This window comes from Myxocyprinus asiaticus, chromosome 41 (assembly GCF_019703515.2).
Source record: "Myxocyprinus asiaticus isolate MX2 ecotype Aquarium Trade chromosome 41, UBuf_Myxa_2, whole genome shotgun sequence".
Lineage (NCBI taxonomy): Eukaryota > Metazoa > Chordata > Actinopteri > Cypriniformes > Catostomidae > Myxocyprinus > Myxocyprinus asiaticus.
In genome coordinates, this window is record NC_059384.1 from 3,784,593 (window position 1) to 3,799,235 (window position 14,643).

At 38.4% G+C, this 14,643-nt stretch overlaps 1 protein-coding gene across 3 annotated transcripts; it reads left to right on the forward strand.

Annotated features, from left to right (window-relative positions):
* The first annotated feature begins 263 nt into the window (after positions 1–263).
* Positions 264–13,646, forward strand: LOC127431726 (E3 ubiquitin-protein ligase CHIP-like). 3 transcript variants are annotated; one of them, XM_051682262.1, is made up of 8 exons: positions 264–517; positions 1,049–1,282; positions 4,936–5,134; positions 7,439–7,604; positions 7,699–7,777; positions 8,659–8,715; positions 10,682–10,798; positions 12,280–13,646. In XM_051682262.1, the coding sequence occupies exons 2-8, from the start codon at positions 1,169–1,171 to the stop codon at positions 12,403–12,405; spliced, it is 858 nt and encodes a 285-aa protein (XP_051538222.1). In that variant the 5' UTR covers positions 264–517; positions 1,049–1,168; the 3' UTR covers positions 12,406–13,646. The 3 variants fall into 3 exon arrangements, with proteins under 3 accessions (XP_051538222.1, XP_051538221.1, XP_051538223.1); XM_051682261.1 differs by having other exon boundaries at positions 264–511; XM_051682263.1 differs by having other exon boundaries at positions 264–489.
* Positions 13,647–14,643: the final 997 nt, after the last annotated feature.

A 14,643-nucleotide genomic window follows, 5' to 3' on the forward strand; every position in this document is an offset into this window, starting at 1 on the left:
AATAATAATGCATTAAAATCAATGTTGTTGCTAATCATTGACATATCCCAGACTGTGATAATAATAATAATAATAATAATAATAATAATAATAATAATAATAATAATAATAATAATATTAATAAAAATAATTCCCCTTATATGGTTAAATTTATTACATGTATTTTTATTTGTTAATATTTATTATTAATATTTACATGTAATTTCACCACGTCGACGAGACGCGTCATTACGCTGGGTGATGTTTGTCGTCACGTCCTGTGACATCAGCATGACGCCATAGTCAAAACAACGAAACATGATGCTAGCGTCTCGCACACGCGAATAAAATGTCTGGTTTATAACGATCGCCAGTGCACACGTCAGATATTTCTCATTTTAATGTCATGATTGTGTCGGACTATGAGTTTGGCAGCGTTTAAATCGGGATACAGGATGAAAAACTGATCACAACTGCAACAGTGTCGCTACCGGTTTGCTAACGACAGTCGTCAGTACAACAGTCAAACCCGGCACGCGTGAATTAATGTTTATATTTCATTTAAATATACATTTTTAAACTCAGATAGTGGTTATTCTTGCCAATGGGCTCATTTAAATTGATTTTGAGCTTGTAAAGTGGCTGTAGACTTCCAAATGTGCCAGTCACATGTAAATCGTTAGAGTAAATCATTTAAGTATACATTTTACTGGACAGTGATACTGAACTTAATGAATTGTATGCTCATTACATTGTTAGAGGACTTCTGAATCATCAGAGTAGTCCTGTAGTTCATATGTGTGTAGCATGTGTTACTGTAGTTCATATGTGTGTAGTATGTGTTACTGTTGTCTACATACCTGTAGTATGTGTTACTGTAGTTTTTATGTAGTATGTGTTCCCGTAGTAACTATACATGTATCACTTTAGTGCAGATGTGCATGTGACATGTTACCGTAGTCTTCATGCATGTAATATGCATTACTGTACTCTGCATGCTTATTATGTGGGTAATGTATTATTGTAGTCATTGTTTGTGTAACATGGGTGTTTTGATGTGTCCCTGCAGTGTGAGAGGTTTGCTCGAGGCAGGTATCTGGGTCCCCGGGAGAGGCCGGTGCTCACCGAAGAGACGGGGAACAGGATTGGTAAGCAGGGGGGAGCGGCCACCGCAGAACCCGTTGAGAAGATGGCGAGCAGCCCGGAGAAAAGCTCCTCGGCACAGGAGCTCAAGGAGCAGGGCAACCGTCTGTTCCTCAGCCGCAAATACCAGGAGGCCGCAACCTGCTACAGCAAAGCCATTGTGAGTAGAGCAACGCAGTAAAGCGTAGCAGTCGTGTTTTGGAAGTAAAAATCCCACTCAGTTTCTCCAAAGATGAATTGATATTTAATGTTAACTTATAAACCTGAAAAGACAGACCTACCGTGAGCTCTGAGGTTGTTTAATCAATGGTATATGCTTCTGTTGAAGCCACCAGTCTATGTTATTTTAACTTCATTTTTTAATTCCTGGTGAAGAACTACACTACCCATGATCCTAAAGAGAAAGATCCACCAATCAGAGAATCACAGCCAACAAGGCGCCGCACAAGAGCTCTTTGGCGACTGCCCACTCCCATGATGCACTGTGAATGACGCAATCTAGTCGCTCTATCTACACTCTCAAACTACTTTTATATTTTAATATATCTGAATAATTTTGCTATACATTGTTTCTATGCTTATAACGAACAGCTTTAAATCAATAGTTTTATATTTTTCCATTTGAAAAGGGATGCACCGGTATGAAAATGTTTGGCTGATACTGATTTGAACAGAAACCTATAGGCTGATGACCGTACCAAAACCTAAGCCTGTTGCAATTATTTGTATTTTTTTTTATTTATTTTTTTTCTCTCCTTTTCTCCCCAATTTGGAATGCCCAATTCCCAATGCGCTCTAAGTCCTTGTGGTGGCGTAGTGACTCGCCTCAATCCGGGTGGTGGAGGACGAATCTCAGTTGCCGCCGTTGAGCGCGTTACCGTGGAGACGTAGCGCATGTGGAGGCTCATGTTATTCTCTGCCGCATCCACGCACAACTCACCACGCGCCCCACCGAGAGCGAGAACCACATTATAGTGACCACAAGGAGGTTACCCCATGTGACTCTACCCTCCCTAGCAACCGGGCCAATTTGGTTACTTAGGAGACCTGGCTGGAGTCACTCAGCATGCCCTGGATTTGAACTCGTGACTCCAGGTGTAGTGGTCAGCGTCAATACTCGCTGAGCTACCCAGGCCCAGCCTGTTGCAATTATTAAATAATTGTCTGATCGCTGTTATTGGATCTAACTGTGTTTTTTTAGATAACCGCGATTATTGTGCACTTCACATTCCAATCACATTTTAGTGCCCAAATAAGGACATTTTAAGCGAATATATAAATGCAATGTTTCTGTGTCATTCAGTTGAACTCTGAGCGTCACTGAGCTGGACTGCAGACGTCAACCAGAGCAGCTCCTGTCTGGAAGAGTGCGTGAAATGCTTCTCAAGTGCTCTGATGGGTGCGCCGCCATAAGAGGCTCACGCCACACTCCTGCGAAAATATAAACGACTTTGATAGTGAACGCAAAGCACTCCAGTTTCATATTAATTGAACGATTGTGTAATGGCAAATGTTCCTGGTCAAAGCGGGTTCATAAACACAGTGTTAATGACACACAGTGACACAGAAGAGGAGACTCCCACTACTCTATTTCTGTAATAAAATGATAAAACTAAATCTCAAAGTTTTGGCTATTTGAGAAATAAGGGCTTGTGGGTTTAATCAAAGAGCATTAAAATAAGGTGTGAAAGTGAAGAAATTAGGACAGAAATATTTTACTTTTGTATAATATAATACAGTACAATACAATAAAATATACTGTAATAAATTAAAATGTATATAAAAAATCAAATAATATATGAGTTCCAAAAACAACATTGTAAATGTAAAGCTGACCAAAACTAAAGTTGACCCAAAAGAGAGACATATTTTAAATATTTAGAAATATTTATATAGTTGATGTATGATGATAAAATAGTTTTTTTTAAGCCTTAAATGTAAATCATATATCCCTATTTTATTATTTGATTTATATATTTGAAGTTAAATGTGTAAAAATGATTAATTAAGGTAAATAAAATATGCATGCACCTTAAGAAATATGACAATTTATATGACAATAATCATGAAAGCCCTAAAAGAGACAATTAATGGTCATAATTGCAATTATTTGTTTGACAATTTTCATAATCGTGACAGCCCTACTGATACCAATATTTTGCCACTTAGATTATTTTGTCATTAGATGTCTGTTTTACTTAGGAATGCTTAAAAAATGTATAAAGAGGTACTAAAGTTTTTTTTACTGTTCCAGTAATAAATATGTCCAGTGTATATTCACTATATTGCCAAAAGTATTCGCTCACCCATCCAAATAATTGAATTCAGGTGTTCCAATCACTTCCATGGCCACAGGTGTATAAAATGAAGCACCTAGACATGCAGACTGCTTCTACAAATATTTGTGAAAGAATGGGCCGCTCTCAGGAGCTCAGTGAATTCCAGCGTGGTACTGTGATAGGATGCCACCTGTGCAACAAGTCCAGTCGTGAAATTTCCTCGCTACTAAATATTCCACAGTCAACTGTCAGTGGTATTATAACAAAGTGGAAGCGATTGGGAATGACAGCAACTCAGCCACGAAGTGGTAGGCCACGTAAAATGACAGAGCGGGGTCAGCGGATGCTGAGGCACATAGTGCGCAGAGGTCGGTCGAGTCAATCGCTACAGACCTCCAAAGTTCATGTGGCCTTCAGATTAGCTCAAGAACAGTGCGTAGAGAGCTTCATGGAATGGGTTTCCATGGCCGAGCAGCTGCATCCAAGCCATACATCACCAAGTGCAATGCAAAGCGTCGGATGCAGTGGTGTAAAGCACGCCGCCACTGGACTCTAGAGCAGTGGAGACACGTTCTCTGGAGTGGCGAATCACGCTTCTCCATCTGGCAATCTGATGGACGAGTCTGGGTTTGGCGGTTGCCAGGAGAATGGTACTTGTCTGACTGCATTGTGCCAACTGTGAAGTTTGGTGGAGGGGGGATTATGGTGTGGGGTTGTTTTTCAGGCGCTGGGCTTGGCCCCTTAGTTCCAGTGAAAGGAACTCTGAATGCTTCAGCATACCAAGAGATTTTGGACAATTCCATGCTCCCAACTTTGTGGGAACAGTTTGGGGATGGCCCCTTCCTGTTCCAACATGACTGCGCACCAGTGCACAAAGCAAGGTCCATAAAGACATGGATGAGCGAGTTTGGTGTGGAAGAACTTGACTGGCCTGCACAGAGTCCTGACCTCAACCCAATAGAGCACCTTTGGGATGAATTAGAGCGAAGACTGCGAGCCAGGCCTTCTCGTCCAACATCAGTGTCTGACCTCACAAATGCGCTTCTGGAAGAATGGTCAAAAATTCCCATAAACACACTCCTAAACCTTGTGGAAAGCCTTCCCAGAAGAGTTGAAGCTGTTATAGCTGCAAAGGGTGGGCCGACGTCATATTAAACCCTATGGATTAAGAATGGGATGTCACTTAAGTTCATATGCGTCTAAAGGCAGATGAGCGAATACTTTTGGCAATATAGTGTATATAATTTTGATAACTCAGATGTCAAAATCTGCTGGTTTCAAAACGTTTTGGATGGTTTCCCTAATCATGTAGCCAATAGGCAAGTGCCGCTTTCACAACTGTCACGTCCGTTTATGACGTTTTTTCCACATTAACGTGAGAACGAGAGAATAAAAATTACATGTTCTTCGGCGTGCCAACCCTTCTACATAGTGTAGCTATTATTAAGTATGGATTGTGTACTGTAACTCTACAGCTTTACTGTACTATATACTGTGCACTTTACTGAACGTTCTTCTGTTATGATGTTTGCAGAATCGGAATCCCTCAGTGGCCGTGTATTACACTAACAGAGCACTATGCTACGTGAAGCTACAGCAACATGACAAGGCATTGGCCGATTGTAAACATGCCCTCGAGCTTGACAGCCAATCAGTGAAGGCGCACTTTTTCCTGGGTCAATGTCAGCTTGAGATGGAGAATTATGAAGAGGCCATTGGCAACCTACAGAGAGGTACACACACACACACACACACACTAGGGCTGCACAATTACTCAAATAAATGATCGAGATTACAATTACAGCTGCCACTATTAACTAATTGTGAAAAATGTCTTATAGCAGTCCATGTAGGTCTACTCATGTTGCTTTGAAATTTTCTGTTTAACGTGTGTTTTTACAGTGGTTGAGCATTGTGACAAGTCACAAGCCTGTTGCTCACTTCTGTGTATAATTTATTCAAAATTTGAATAACGATTTTGTTTTTCACTCTACTAAGAGCGCCAATGTAAAGCTGATTGATTAGGCACGATCTTCATTTACTGATAAAACTGCTATAAAGTAATTCAGAAACTGTTTTCAGCTTGTTTTGGATGTGTAGCCTACAAAGTAAATATGGCATGCTGTTGATGTGAATTGTAAGGCACACCTGTCATCTCCAATAAATAATTTCTATGGAAAATAGAAATACAGAATATTTTGATTTAAGAGCCCTATTGTTGGGTTAACCATCCTATTTTGATAAAGAAAATTATTATTTTACTCTTTGTGGTCAGTTTTGACTGGAAACCGTACAGTTGTAATTTTGTTTTTAAAGAAATGACAACATTTCATCTTCCCTGAAGTACAAACTATAAATTAGGCATTGCTTTGGGGTTTTATGTTATTTACAAATACATTTCTCAAGTTCACCATTCATTTGCATATGCAAATAAGCTAATTTATTTAACTTCACTACAGTAAAAACCTAGTTGAAACAAAGAAAATATGAGATTATATCATGTAGTGGGGCCACATTGTAGCCATCTGGTGAAAAAATATAAAAATAACAAGATTTAAATCATGTTATGACAGTAATAGCCAGTAGATGGCTGCAGTGTTCTATTAAAGTTTATTACAAAGTTACTAAAGCATTTGGATGTATATATATATATTTAGACATTATTGTATGTGGGTGTGTGTGTGCGTGTGCAATGGTCCGTGTGTGTGTCTGTGTGCTTTCTGGCTGTGCTAGTTTCACCCATTTATTTATTTATTTATTTATTTATGTGTGTGTGCGCATGTATGTGTGTGTTGTGTTCTGTGTCCTGGCTGTGTTAGTCTCACACATTTATTTCTGTGTGTGTGTATGTGTATGTGTGCACGTGTGTGTGTGCTGTATTGTGGGTGTGTTGTGGTCTCACCTTCTCATTTATATGTGTGTGCATTCTGCATTGTGGCTGATTTATAGATTTTATTTGGCAAAATTAAAAGAAATTGCTCTGTGTTATAGTGTCACCAGTTCATTTCTGTGTGTGTAAGTGTGTGTTGTGTGTGTGTGTGTGTTTGCACTCTGCGTGTTGTATAGTCTCATCCCTTAATTTAAGTGTGTGTTTGTTCTGAATTGTGGCTGATTTATAGATTGTATTTGAAAAATAACAAAAAGTGCCACTTCCTATGGTGGGTCAGTTCTGACCGTGAACAACAAAGGTGTCACTTTTTTTTATGACAACCTAGACTTCTCGAATCAAGTCCATCGTTTTTTGTGTGTTCAGAAGGCAAGTGGAGGAAAAGTCACCAAGTCTTGTACCGTTCGGATAAAAATCAGAACATTTTATTTTGGTCAAAAATGACTAAACGGTATAAGAAGGTTCATTTGAAGTACATCTCAGTGCTATCATTTCATTTTTCTTAAACTGATCTGATGATCAGATTCATTACTGGCCAAATATTTGGACATAGACTGAACTTATTTTTCTTATTATCATACAAATTTAATCTAAAACTGCAAATCAGTTTTGTAGCTTAAAATTAGTTTTGTAGATAAATTCATGTGGTCCCTGTTTATGAATGTTTTTTGTAAACCTATGATTTTAATTTGATATTTTTTCCCTGAAAAGTATAGTTCACCTGAAAATGAAAATTCTGTGGAACATCATAAATGATTGTTAGACAGAATGTTAGCCTCAGTCACCATTCACTTTCATTGCACCTTTTTCTATACAATGAAAGTCAACGTTGACTGAGGCTGTCAGTCTCTAACATTCTGCTAATAAATTGTGTTCCACAAAGAAAGAAAGTCATATGGGTTTGGAACTACTTGAAGACAGATAAAGCTTTCTTTATTTTTGGGTGAACTAACTCTTTCACATTTGTGTTATTTTATAGTTTTGATAACTTTACTATTATTCAATAATGTGGACGATAGTAATAATAAAGAATAAGTAGGTGTGTTCAAACATTTGACTGACAGTTGTTCCAGATCAGTGTGATGAAATTGTTCTTTGAAACAGTCATAGTCACATTTAACTTTTCTTGACGTCAACTGCTATTTTTCAGCCTACAACTTGGCGAAGGAACAGCGTCTGAATTTTGGCGATGATATCCCAAGTGCTCTTCGCATTGCCAAGAAAAAACGCTGGAACAGCATAGAAGAGAAGCGAATCAACCAAGAAAACGACCTGCACGCTTATCTCAGCAAACTCATCCTCGCTGAGAAAGAGAGGTGACAGTAAATCAGTCAGTCGTGTCTATCTGTGTGTTGATGATTTAAATGAGTGTGTTTTAATATCTTTTCATCTGTTTAATTGTGTTTTTAGAGAGATGGAGGACTCCAGATTTAAACAATCAGAGGACAGTCAGAACGGAAGTGAGATTAGCAAGATCAAATCCAAACACGTGAGATACATTCATTTAAATTAGAGCAATTAAATATAACACGTTAATGTTTTTTTTTTTTTTGTGGAAAGTTGTCCTGGTTTAAGTTTACTGTGCATTTTTTTTTTTTCCCAATTGGGAATTGGGCATTCCAAATGCGCTCTAAGTCCTCGTGGTGACGTAGTGACTCGCCTCAATCCGGGTGGCGGAGGACGAATCTCAGTTGCCTCCGCGTTTGAGACCGTCAATCTGCGCATCTTATCATGTGGCTTGTTGAGCGCGTTACCGTGGAGACATAGCACGTGTGGCGGCTTCACGCTATTCTCCTCGGCAACCACGCACAACTCACCACGCGCCCCACCGAGAGCGAGAATCACATTATAGTGACCACGAGGAGGTTACCCCATGTGACTCGACCCTCCCTAGCAACCGGGCCAATTTGGTTGCTTAGGAGACCTGGCTGAAGTCTCTCAGCACACCCTGGATTCAAACTCGCGACTCCAGGTGTGGTAGTCAGCGTCTTTACTCGGGCCCCCTTGTACTGTGCAGTTTTGATGCAGTTTGAGAAAACTAAATCTGTCGTTGTGAGACGAGTAAAGAGCGCTGTTACATAAATCTACATTCTGAGTGTCATCCACACAAATGAAATAACTTACTAATTAGAGGTCAGTCGATAGTGGATTTTACAGATATCGATAACTAAGGTGATGGAAAAGGCTGATAACCGATTAATCGGCCGGTTATCAGCCTTCCAGCTCACACAAACACACAAGAGAAACAAAACATGCACTCTCACATACATGTACAATGTATTACAATAGAAACACATGTAAAGATTTGTCATATGGGCTAATAAATACTGTATGAGCAGGAATTTATGTCATTTCCTGTGCTCTGTGTAGGATAAATATTTGATGGACATGGATGAGCTCTTCTCTCAAGTAGATGAAAAGAGGAAGGTAAGAGATCATCTGAAGAAATGTGATAAATCTTTAAACAGGTTTTGGTAAACTGCTATCCATAAATATGTTATCATACACAACATGTATCTAATATTTCAAGAAACATTAGATGATATTACTAATCAATGTTTGAAATTCCTTGTATAGAAATTTGTATTTATTTTATATCTCTGTCATTATATTTAATGCATTAGCTTTCATTTTATGGACCAAATATTACCTGTGGGGAAGTAATATTTTAGAGCAGCTGTTTTCAAACAGGAGGCCACAGGGGGGTGCTAGTGGGTCAGCAGAAAATAAAAAAAAATTAAAAAGAGGTTGGACATTACCGAATTTGACATTATTAGTTATCTTGTGTAATATTACAGGTGCATCTCAATAAATTAGAATGTCGTGGAAAAGTTCATTTATTTCAGTAATTCAACTCAAATTGTGAAACTCGTGTATTAAATAAATTCAATGCACACAGACTGAAGTAGTTTAAGTCTTTGGTTCTTTTAATTGTGATGATTTTGGCTCACATTTAACAAAAACCCACCAATTCACTATCTCAAAAAATTAGAATATGGTGACATGCCAATCAGCTAATCAACTCAAAACACCTGCAAAGGTTTCCTGAGCCTTCAAAATGGTCTCTCAGTTTGGTTCACTAGGCTACACAATCACGGGGAAGACTGCTGATCTGACAGTTGTCCAGAAGACAATCATTGACACCCTTCACAAGGAGGGTAAGCCACAAACATTCATTGCCAAAGAAACTGGCTGTTCACAGAGTGCTGTATCCAAGCATGTTAACAGAAAGTTGAGTGGAAGGAAAAAGTGTGGAAGAAAAAGATGCACAACCAACCGAGAGAACCGCAGCCTTATGATTGTCAAGCAAAATCGATTCAAGAATTTGGGTGAACTTCACAAGGAATGGACTGAGGCTGGGGTCAAGGCATCAAGAGCCACCACACACAGACATGTCAAGGAATTTGGCTACAGTTGTTGTATTCCTCTTGTTAAGCCACTCCTGAACCACAGACAACGTCAGAGGCGTCTTACCTGGGCTAAGGAGAAGAAGAACTGGACTGTTGCCCAGTGGTCCAAAGTCCTCTTTTCAGATGAGAGCAAGTTTTGTATTTCATTTGGAAACCAAGGTCCTAGAGTCTGGAGGAAGGGTGGAGAAGCTCATAGCCCAAGTTGCTTGAAGTCCAGTGTTAAGTTTCCACAGTCTGTGATGATTTGGGGTGCAATGTCATCTGCTGGTGCTGGTCCATTGTGTTTTTTGAAAACCAAAGTCACTGCACCCGTTTACCAAGAAATTTTGGAGCACTTCATGCTTCCTTCTGCTGACCAGCTTTTTAAAGATGCTGATTTCATTTTCCAGCAGGATTTGGCACCTGCCCACACTGCCAAAAGCACCAAAAGTTGGTTAAATGACCATGGTGTTGGTGTGCTTGACTGGCCAGCAAACTCACCAGACCTGAACCCCATAGAGAATCTATGGGGTATTGTCAAGAGGAAAATGAGAAACAAGAGACCAAAAAATGCAGATGAGCTGAAGGCCACTGTCAAAGAAACCTGGGCTTCCATACCACCTCAGCAGTGCCACAAACTGATCACCTCCATGCCATGCCGAATTGAGGCAGTAATTAAAGCAAAAGGAGCCCCTACCAAGTATTGAGTACATATACAGTAAATTAACATACTTTCCAGAAGGCCAACAATTCACTAAAAATGTTTTTTTTATTGGTCTTATGATGTATTCTAATTTTTTGAGATAGTGAATTGGTGGGTTTTTGTTAAATGTGAGCCAAAATCATCACAATTAAAAGAACCAAAGACTTAAACTACTTCAGTCTGTGTGCATTGAATTTATTTAATACACGAGTTTCACAATTTGAGTTGAATTACTGAAATAAATGAACTTTTCCACGACATTCTAATTTATTGAGATGCACCTGTACGTGTCTGTGTGCAGAAGCGAGAGATCCCAGACTACTTGTGTGGAAAGATCAGTTTTGAGCTCATGAGAGAACCCTGTATTACGCCTAGCGGCATAACCTACGACCGCAAGGACATAGAGGAGCATCTACAGGTATGCACAGAATCTCGACCTTTTCCGGCAAGGACCCTTCTTACATTTCCGGGTTTGGAATGTGGAAGTCTATATGTCTATAGCAGTAAATGGGAGACCACAGGTTACTTTTGCATTCCCATTTTCTCCAACAGCAAAAGAAAAAAAATCCACTATTACGTTTCCACGACTTTCCTAAGAGGAAAAACAGAGAGCGATGGATTACGGCAGTCAGAAAAGAGAAAGATGCCAAATTTACTGTCACTCTCTCAACAGGTGTATTTGAAACTCTATCACAGCAGTGCTGACTAGTTTTTTATTAATACCGGAGTACTATAACACGAAGAATAATGTTATAAATGTACAGTTAATTAAAATTGATTGAAATAATTGAAATTGAAAATATAAAAAAGTTTACTAGATTTACACTGATAAATAAGGTGAAAATGCATCATCACAGCCTGTGAATCTGGTGAATCACTGGACTCTTAGACCAAAATGAACAATCACAGTTTGTATGGACCCTTTTCAAAGGCTGTGATGATGCATTTCCGCCATATTTAGCAACGTTATGTTTGCAATTTTAAAATTAATTAAAAATTAATTTATTAATTATGTTCACCCAAAAATGAAAATTCTCTCATTATTTATCACCCTCATGCCATCACAAATGTGTATGACTTTCTTTCTTTTGCTGGACATAATTTAAGATTTTTAGAAGAATATTTCAGCTCTGTTGGTCCATACAATGCAAATTAATGGTGACCAGAACTTTGAAGGTCCAAAAAGCACATAAATGCAGCATAAAAGTAATCCATAAGATTCCAGTGGTTAAATCCATGTCTTCAGAAGAGATATGATAGGTGTGGGTAAGAAACTGATCAATACTGATCAGTCCATTTTTTACTATAAATATGTACGAAGAATGCGAATAGCCAAAAATAAAAGGTGAACACTTAGGAGGGCTGTTTGAAAGTAGATTTATATTAAAAAAGGACTTAAATATTGATCTGTTTCTCACCCACACCAATAATAATATAATATATAATATAATATCACTTCTGAAGATATGGAGTTGTATGGAGTCGTATGGATTACTTTTATGCTGCCTTTATGTGCTTTTTGAGCTTCAAAGTTCTGGTCACCCTTCATTTGCATTGTATGGACCTACAGAGCTGAAATATTCTTCTAAAAATCTTCATTTGTGTTCTGCAGAAAAAAGAAAGTCACACACATCTGGGATGGCATAAGGGTGGATAAATGATCATTTTTAGGTGAACTATCCCTTTAAGTTGCTGAGAGAGTGACAATAAATTTGGCATCTTTTGTCAAGACGAGTGGAGTGATAAAAACTGAAATGTCTCAGTGCTGTTTTACTAAATATCAGCAGTCTTGGAACGCCTTTTTCAATCAGATTCAAGGACTGAAACTGTTGTATAATCACAAATAAAGCTGCAAGAGCATTCAAATCTTTGATATTTTCTCTCTCACTCTCTCTTTAGCGTGTCGGTCATTTTGACCCGGTCACCCGCAGCCCACTGACACAAGATCAGCTGATTCCCAATCTGGCCATGAAGGAAGTGATCGATGCTTTCATCCAGGAGAATGGCTGGGTGGAAGACTACTAAACACACACACAAACACAAACACACACACACACACACACACTCGAGCGGACTGCAGCAGAGTTCCCCAATACACAGAATGAATAAATTCCTCCTGTATGTTCATGCACTTTAATCTATGGAGCTTTGCCGTAGAATATTGTACCTATAGAGGCCATCGGCCTCAGGTCACCTCGCCCTCCGTCTGTCGGTCTCTCTTTCAGACTCTTTTGGATCATCGCTGGTCTCTCGGTTGTGATTAAACTGGGGATGATATGAATTATTTTACCCATGCTCTCTCATCGTGCCTTAAAGGGAAAGTTCACCCAAAAATGCATATTTTGTCATATTTACTCGCCCTCATGTCGTACCAGCCCTTTGTATTATTTACTATTTGCAAGAAAGTCTTTGACAGAATGTCTGAGTTTCTGTTTGTCATTTAAGGAAAGTTGATTAATGTTGATTAATTCTGCCAAGCTCCAAAAATAACACAGTGACGTCATAGAAATGCCATATGACTTGTACGCTATAGTCATACACTAGCTTTGTGTGGGGAACAGACCGAAATTTAAGTCATTAATCAATCTCGCCTTTCGATGTTGGTACTGCAGAATTTGCTTTTGGCATCAGTGATGTCAGACCTGGTGTGATGCGTTCTAAGGCGCCATTGTTGTATCAAAAACAAATGCAAATGAGATTTGAGAGCAACGGTGTAAAGGAAGATTTTCAGTGAAAAACTATTAAAATATCAGTCTGGTTTTCACATAAAGCTATCGTATTGCTTCAGAAGACTTGAAATATAGTGTACACGTCGTATGAATTACTTTTGTGATCACTTTTATGATGTTTTTTAGCGCTTAGCAGTTTAAATCCACTTTCCTTATGCAAATAAATATGCAAGTATTATGGAAAAGAGCAGCTCGGACAATATGCTAAGTATCTCCTTTTGTGTTTAACGGAGGTAAGAAAATAATACAACATGACGGTGAGTAAATGGTGATAGAATTTTCATTTTTGGATGGACTTTCCCTTTAACAGACATGTCCAATTATCCCTTTACACAGATTTTTGTTCAGATGTTTGACACTTTAATTTTTCAGATTCTAGAACATTGGCTAATGTTTGCTGTCACTGGGTTAAACAGTAAAGCAGTTGAATAATTCTACTGTTTAAAGCAAAAGACAATGCTGTAATTTCATTACTGAATGTGAAATTATAAACATCATTAATGAGACACTCATTAAGAAGAGGAAACGTTGTTGTTACACAGGTTGGTGTGTGTGTTTATTTGTGTGTGTGTGTGTGTGTGTTTGTGAGAGAGAGTTTATTCTTTAGGGGCTACTAGTCTCTATAGATATCTGTATGCAGTATGAATGCGATATGCGAGTGTAAAAAGTTATAACGTAGAATATTTCTAAGATACTTCTAAAGCTTGGGTTTGAGCAGGATGATGATTATAAAGTTTTGTAATGAGCGTGTAATCCACAACATATATCCTGACATTCATCCATCTGTTGGCTGCCAATCAAAACAAACTGAGAATGTGTGACATAAAGATTACATCATCATTGTTATGGTGTATTATACGTTTAGTCTTACTTTGTGTCAGTGTTAAAGAGAGAGGTAAGAGATCAGACTTTTTTTTTTTTTTTTTTTTAATCTTTGGGGAAACTGAATTTTGTTTTCTGTCTGACAGTCACACAGGCATACATACACTTTTCCTGTGTAGTATCAGTATTTTTTTGGTCAGACAGCCCTTGCTAGTAGCTGGATATTATGGTTCCAGAACTGTTCATCTGGCTCAGTTCAGAATATTACTGAGGTGTAACTTATTTAGGTTTGATGCATGAAAAAATAAATGTTTTCTTTTTTTATTATAATTATTTATGAAATGTGTTAAATTGAGGCTTATTCTTTGCACACAATCCTTTGTGGTGTTTCAGAGTTGTAGTTATGACTCCAAATAAGCAAACTAGATTCCTGTAGCCCAACTCTGATAAATTGTATACCTTAGATGCAGTATAAGACGCATTGGGAAAGCATCTGGCAAATGAATTTTCCAAAAGAAAAAATTTGCTAGATGGACGTTTTTAGGCGCCGTGTCAAATTAAAAAGAACTTCAACTTTTAGCGCCCTGTCTAGCTTTTTTAGAGCAAGGATGCATTTGGTCTGAACGACCCCCCAAAATTTACGGACTCAAGTGGGATTTTACTTCAATACATGTCAATATATTGATTTAAGTTAATGGTGATGGGTATCAGT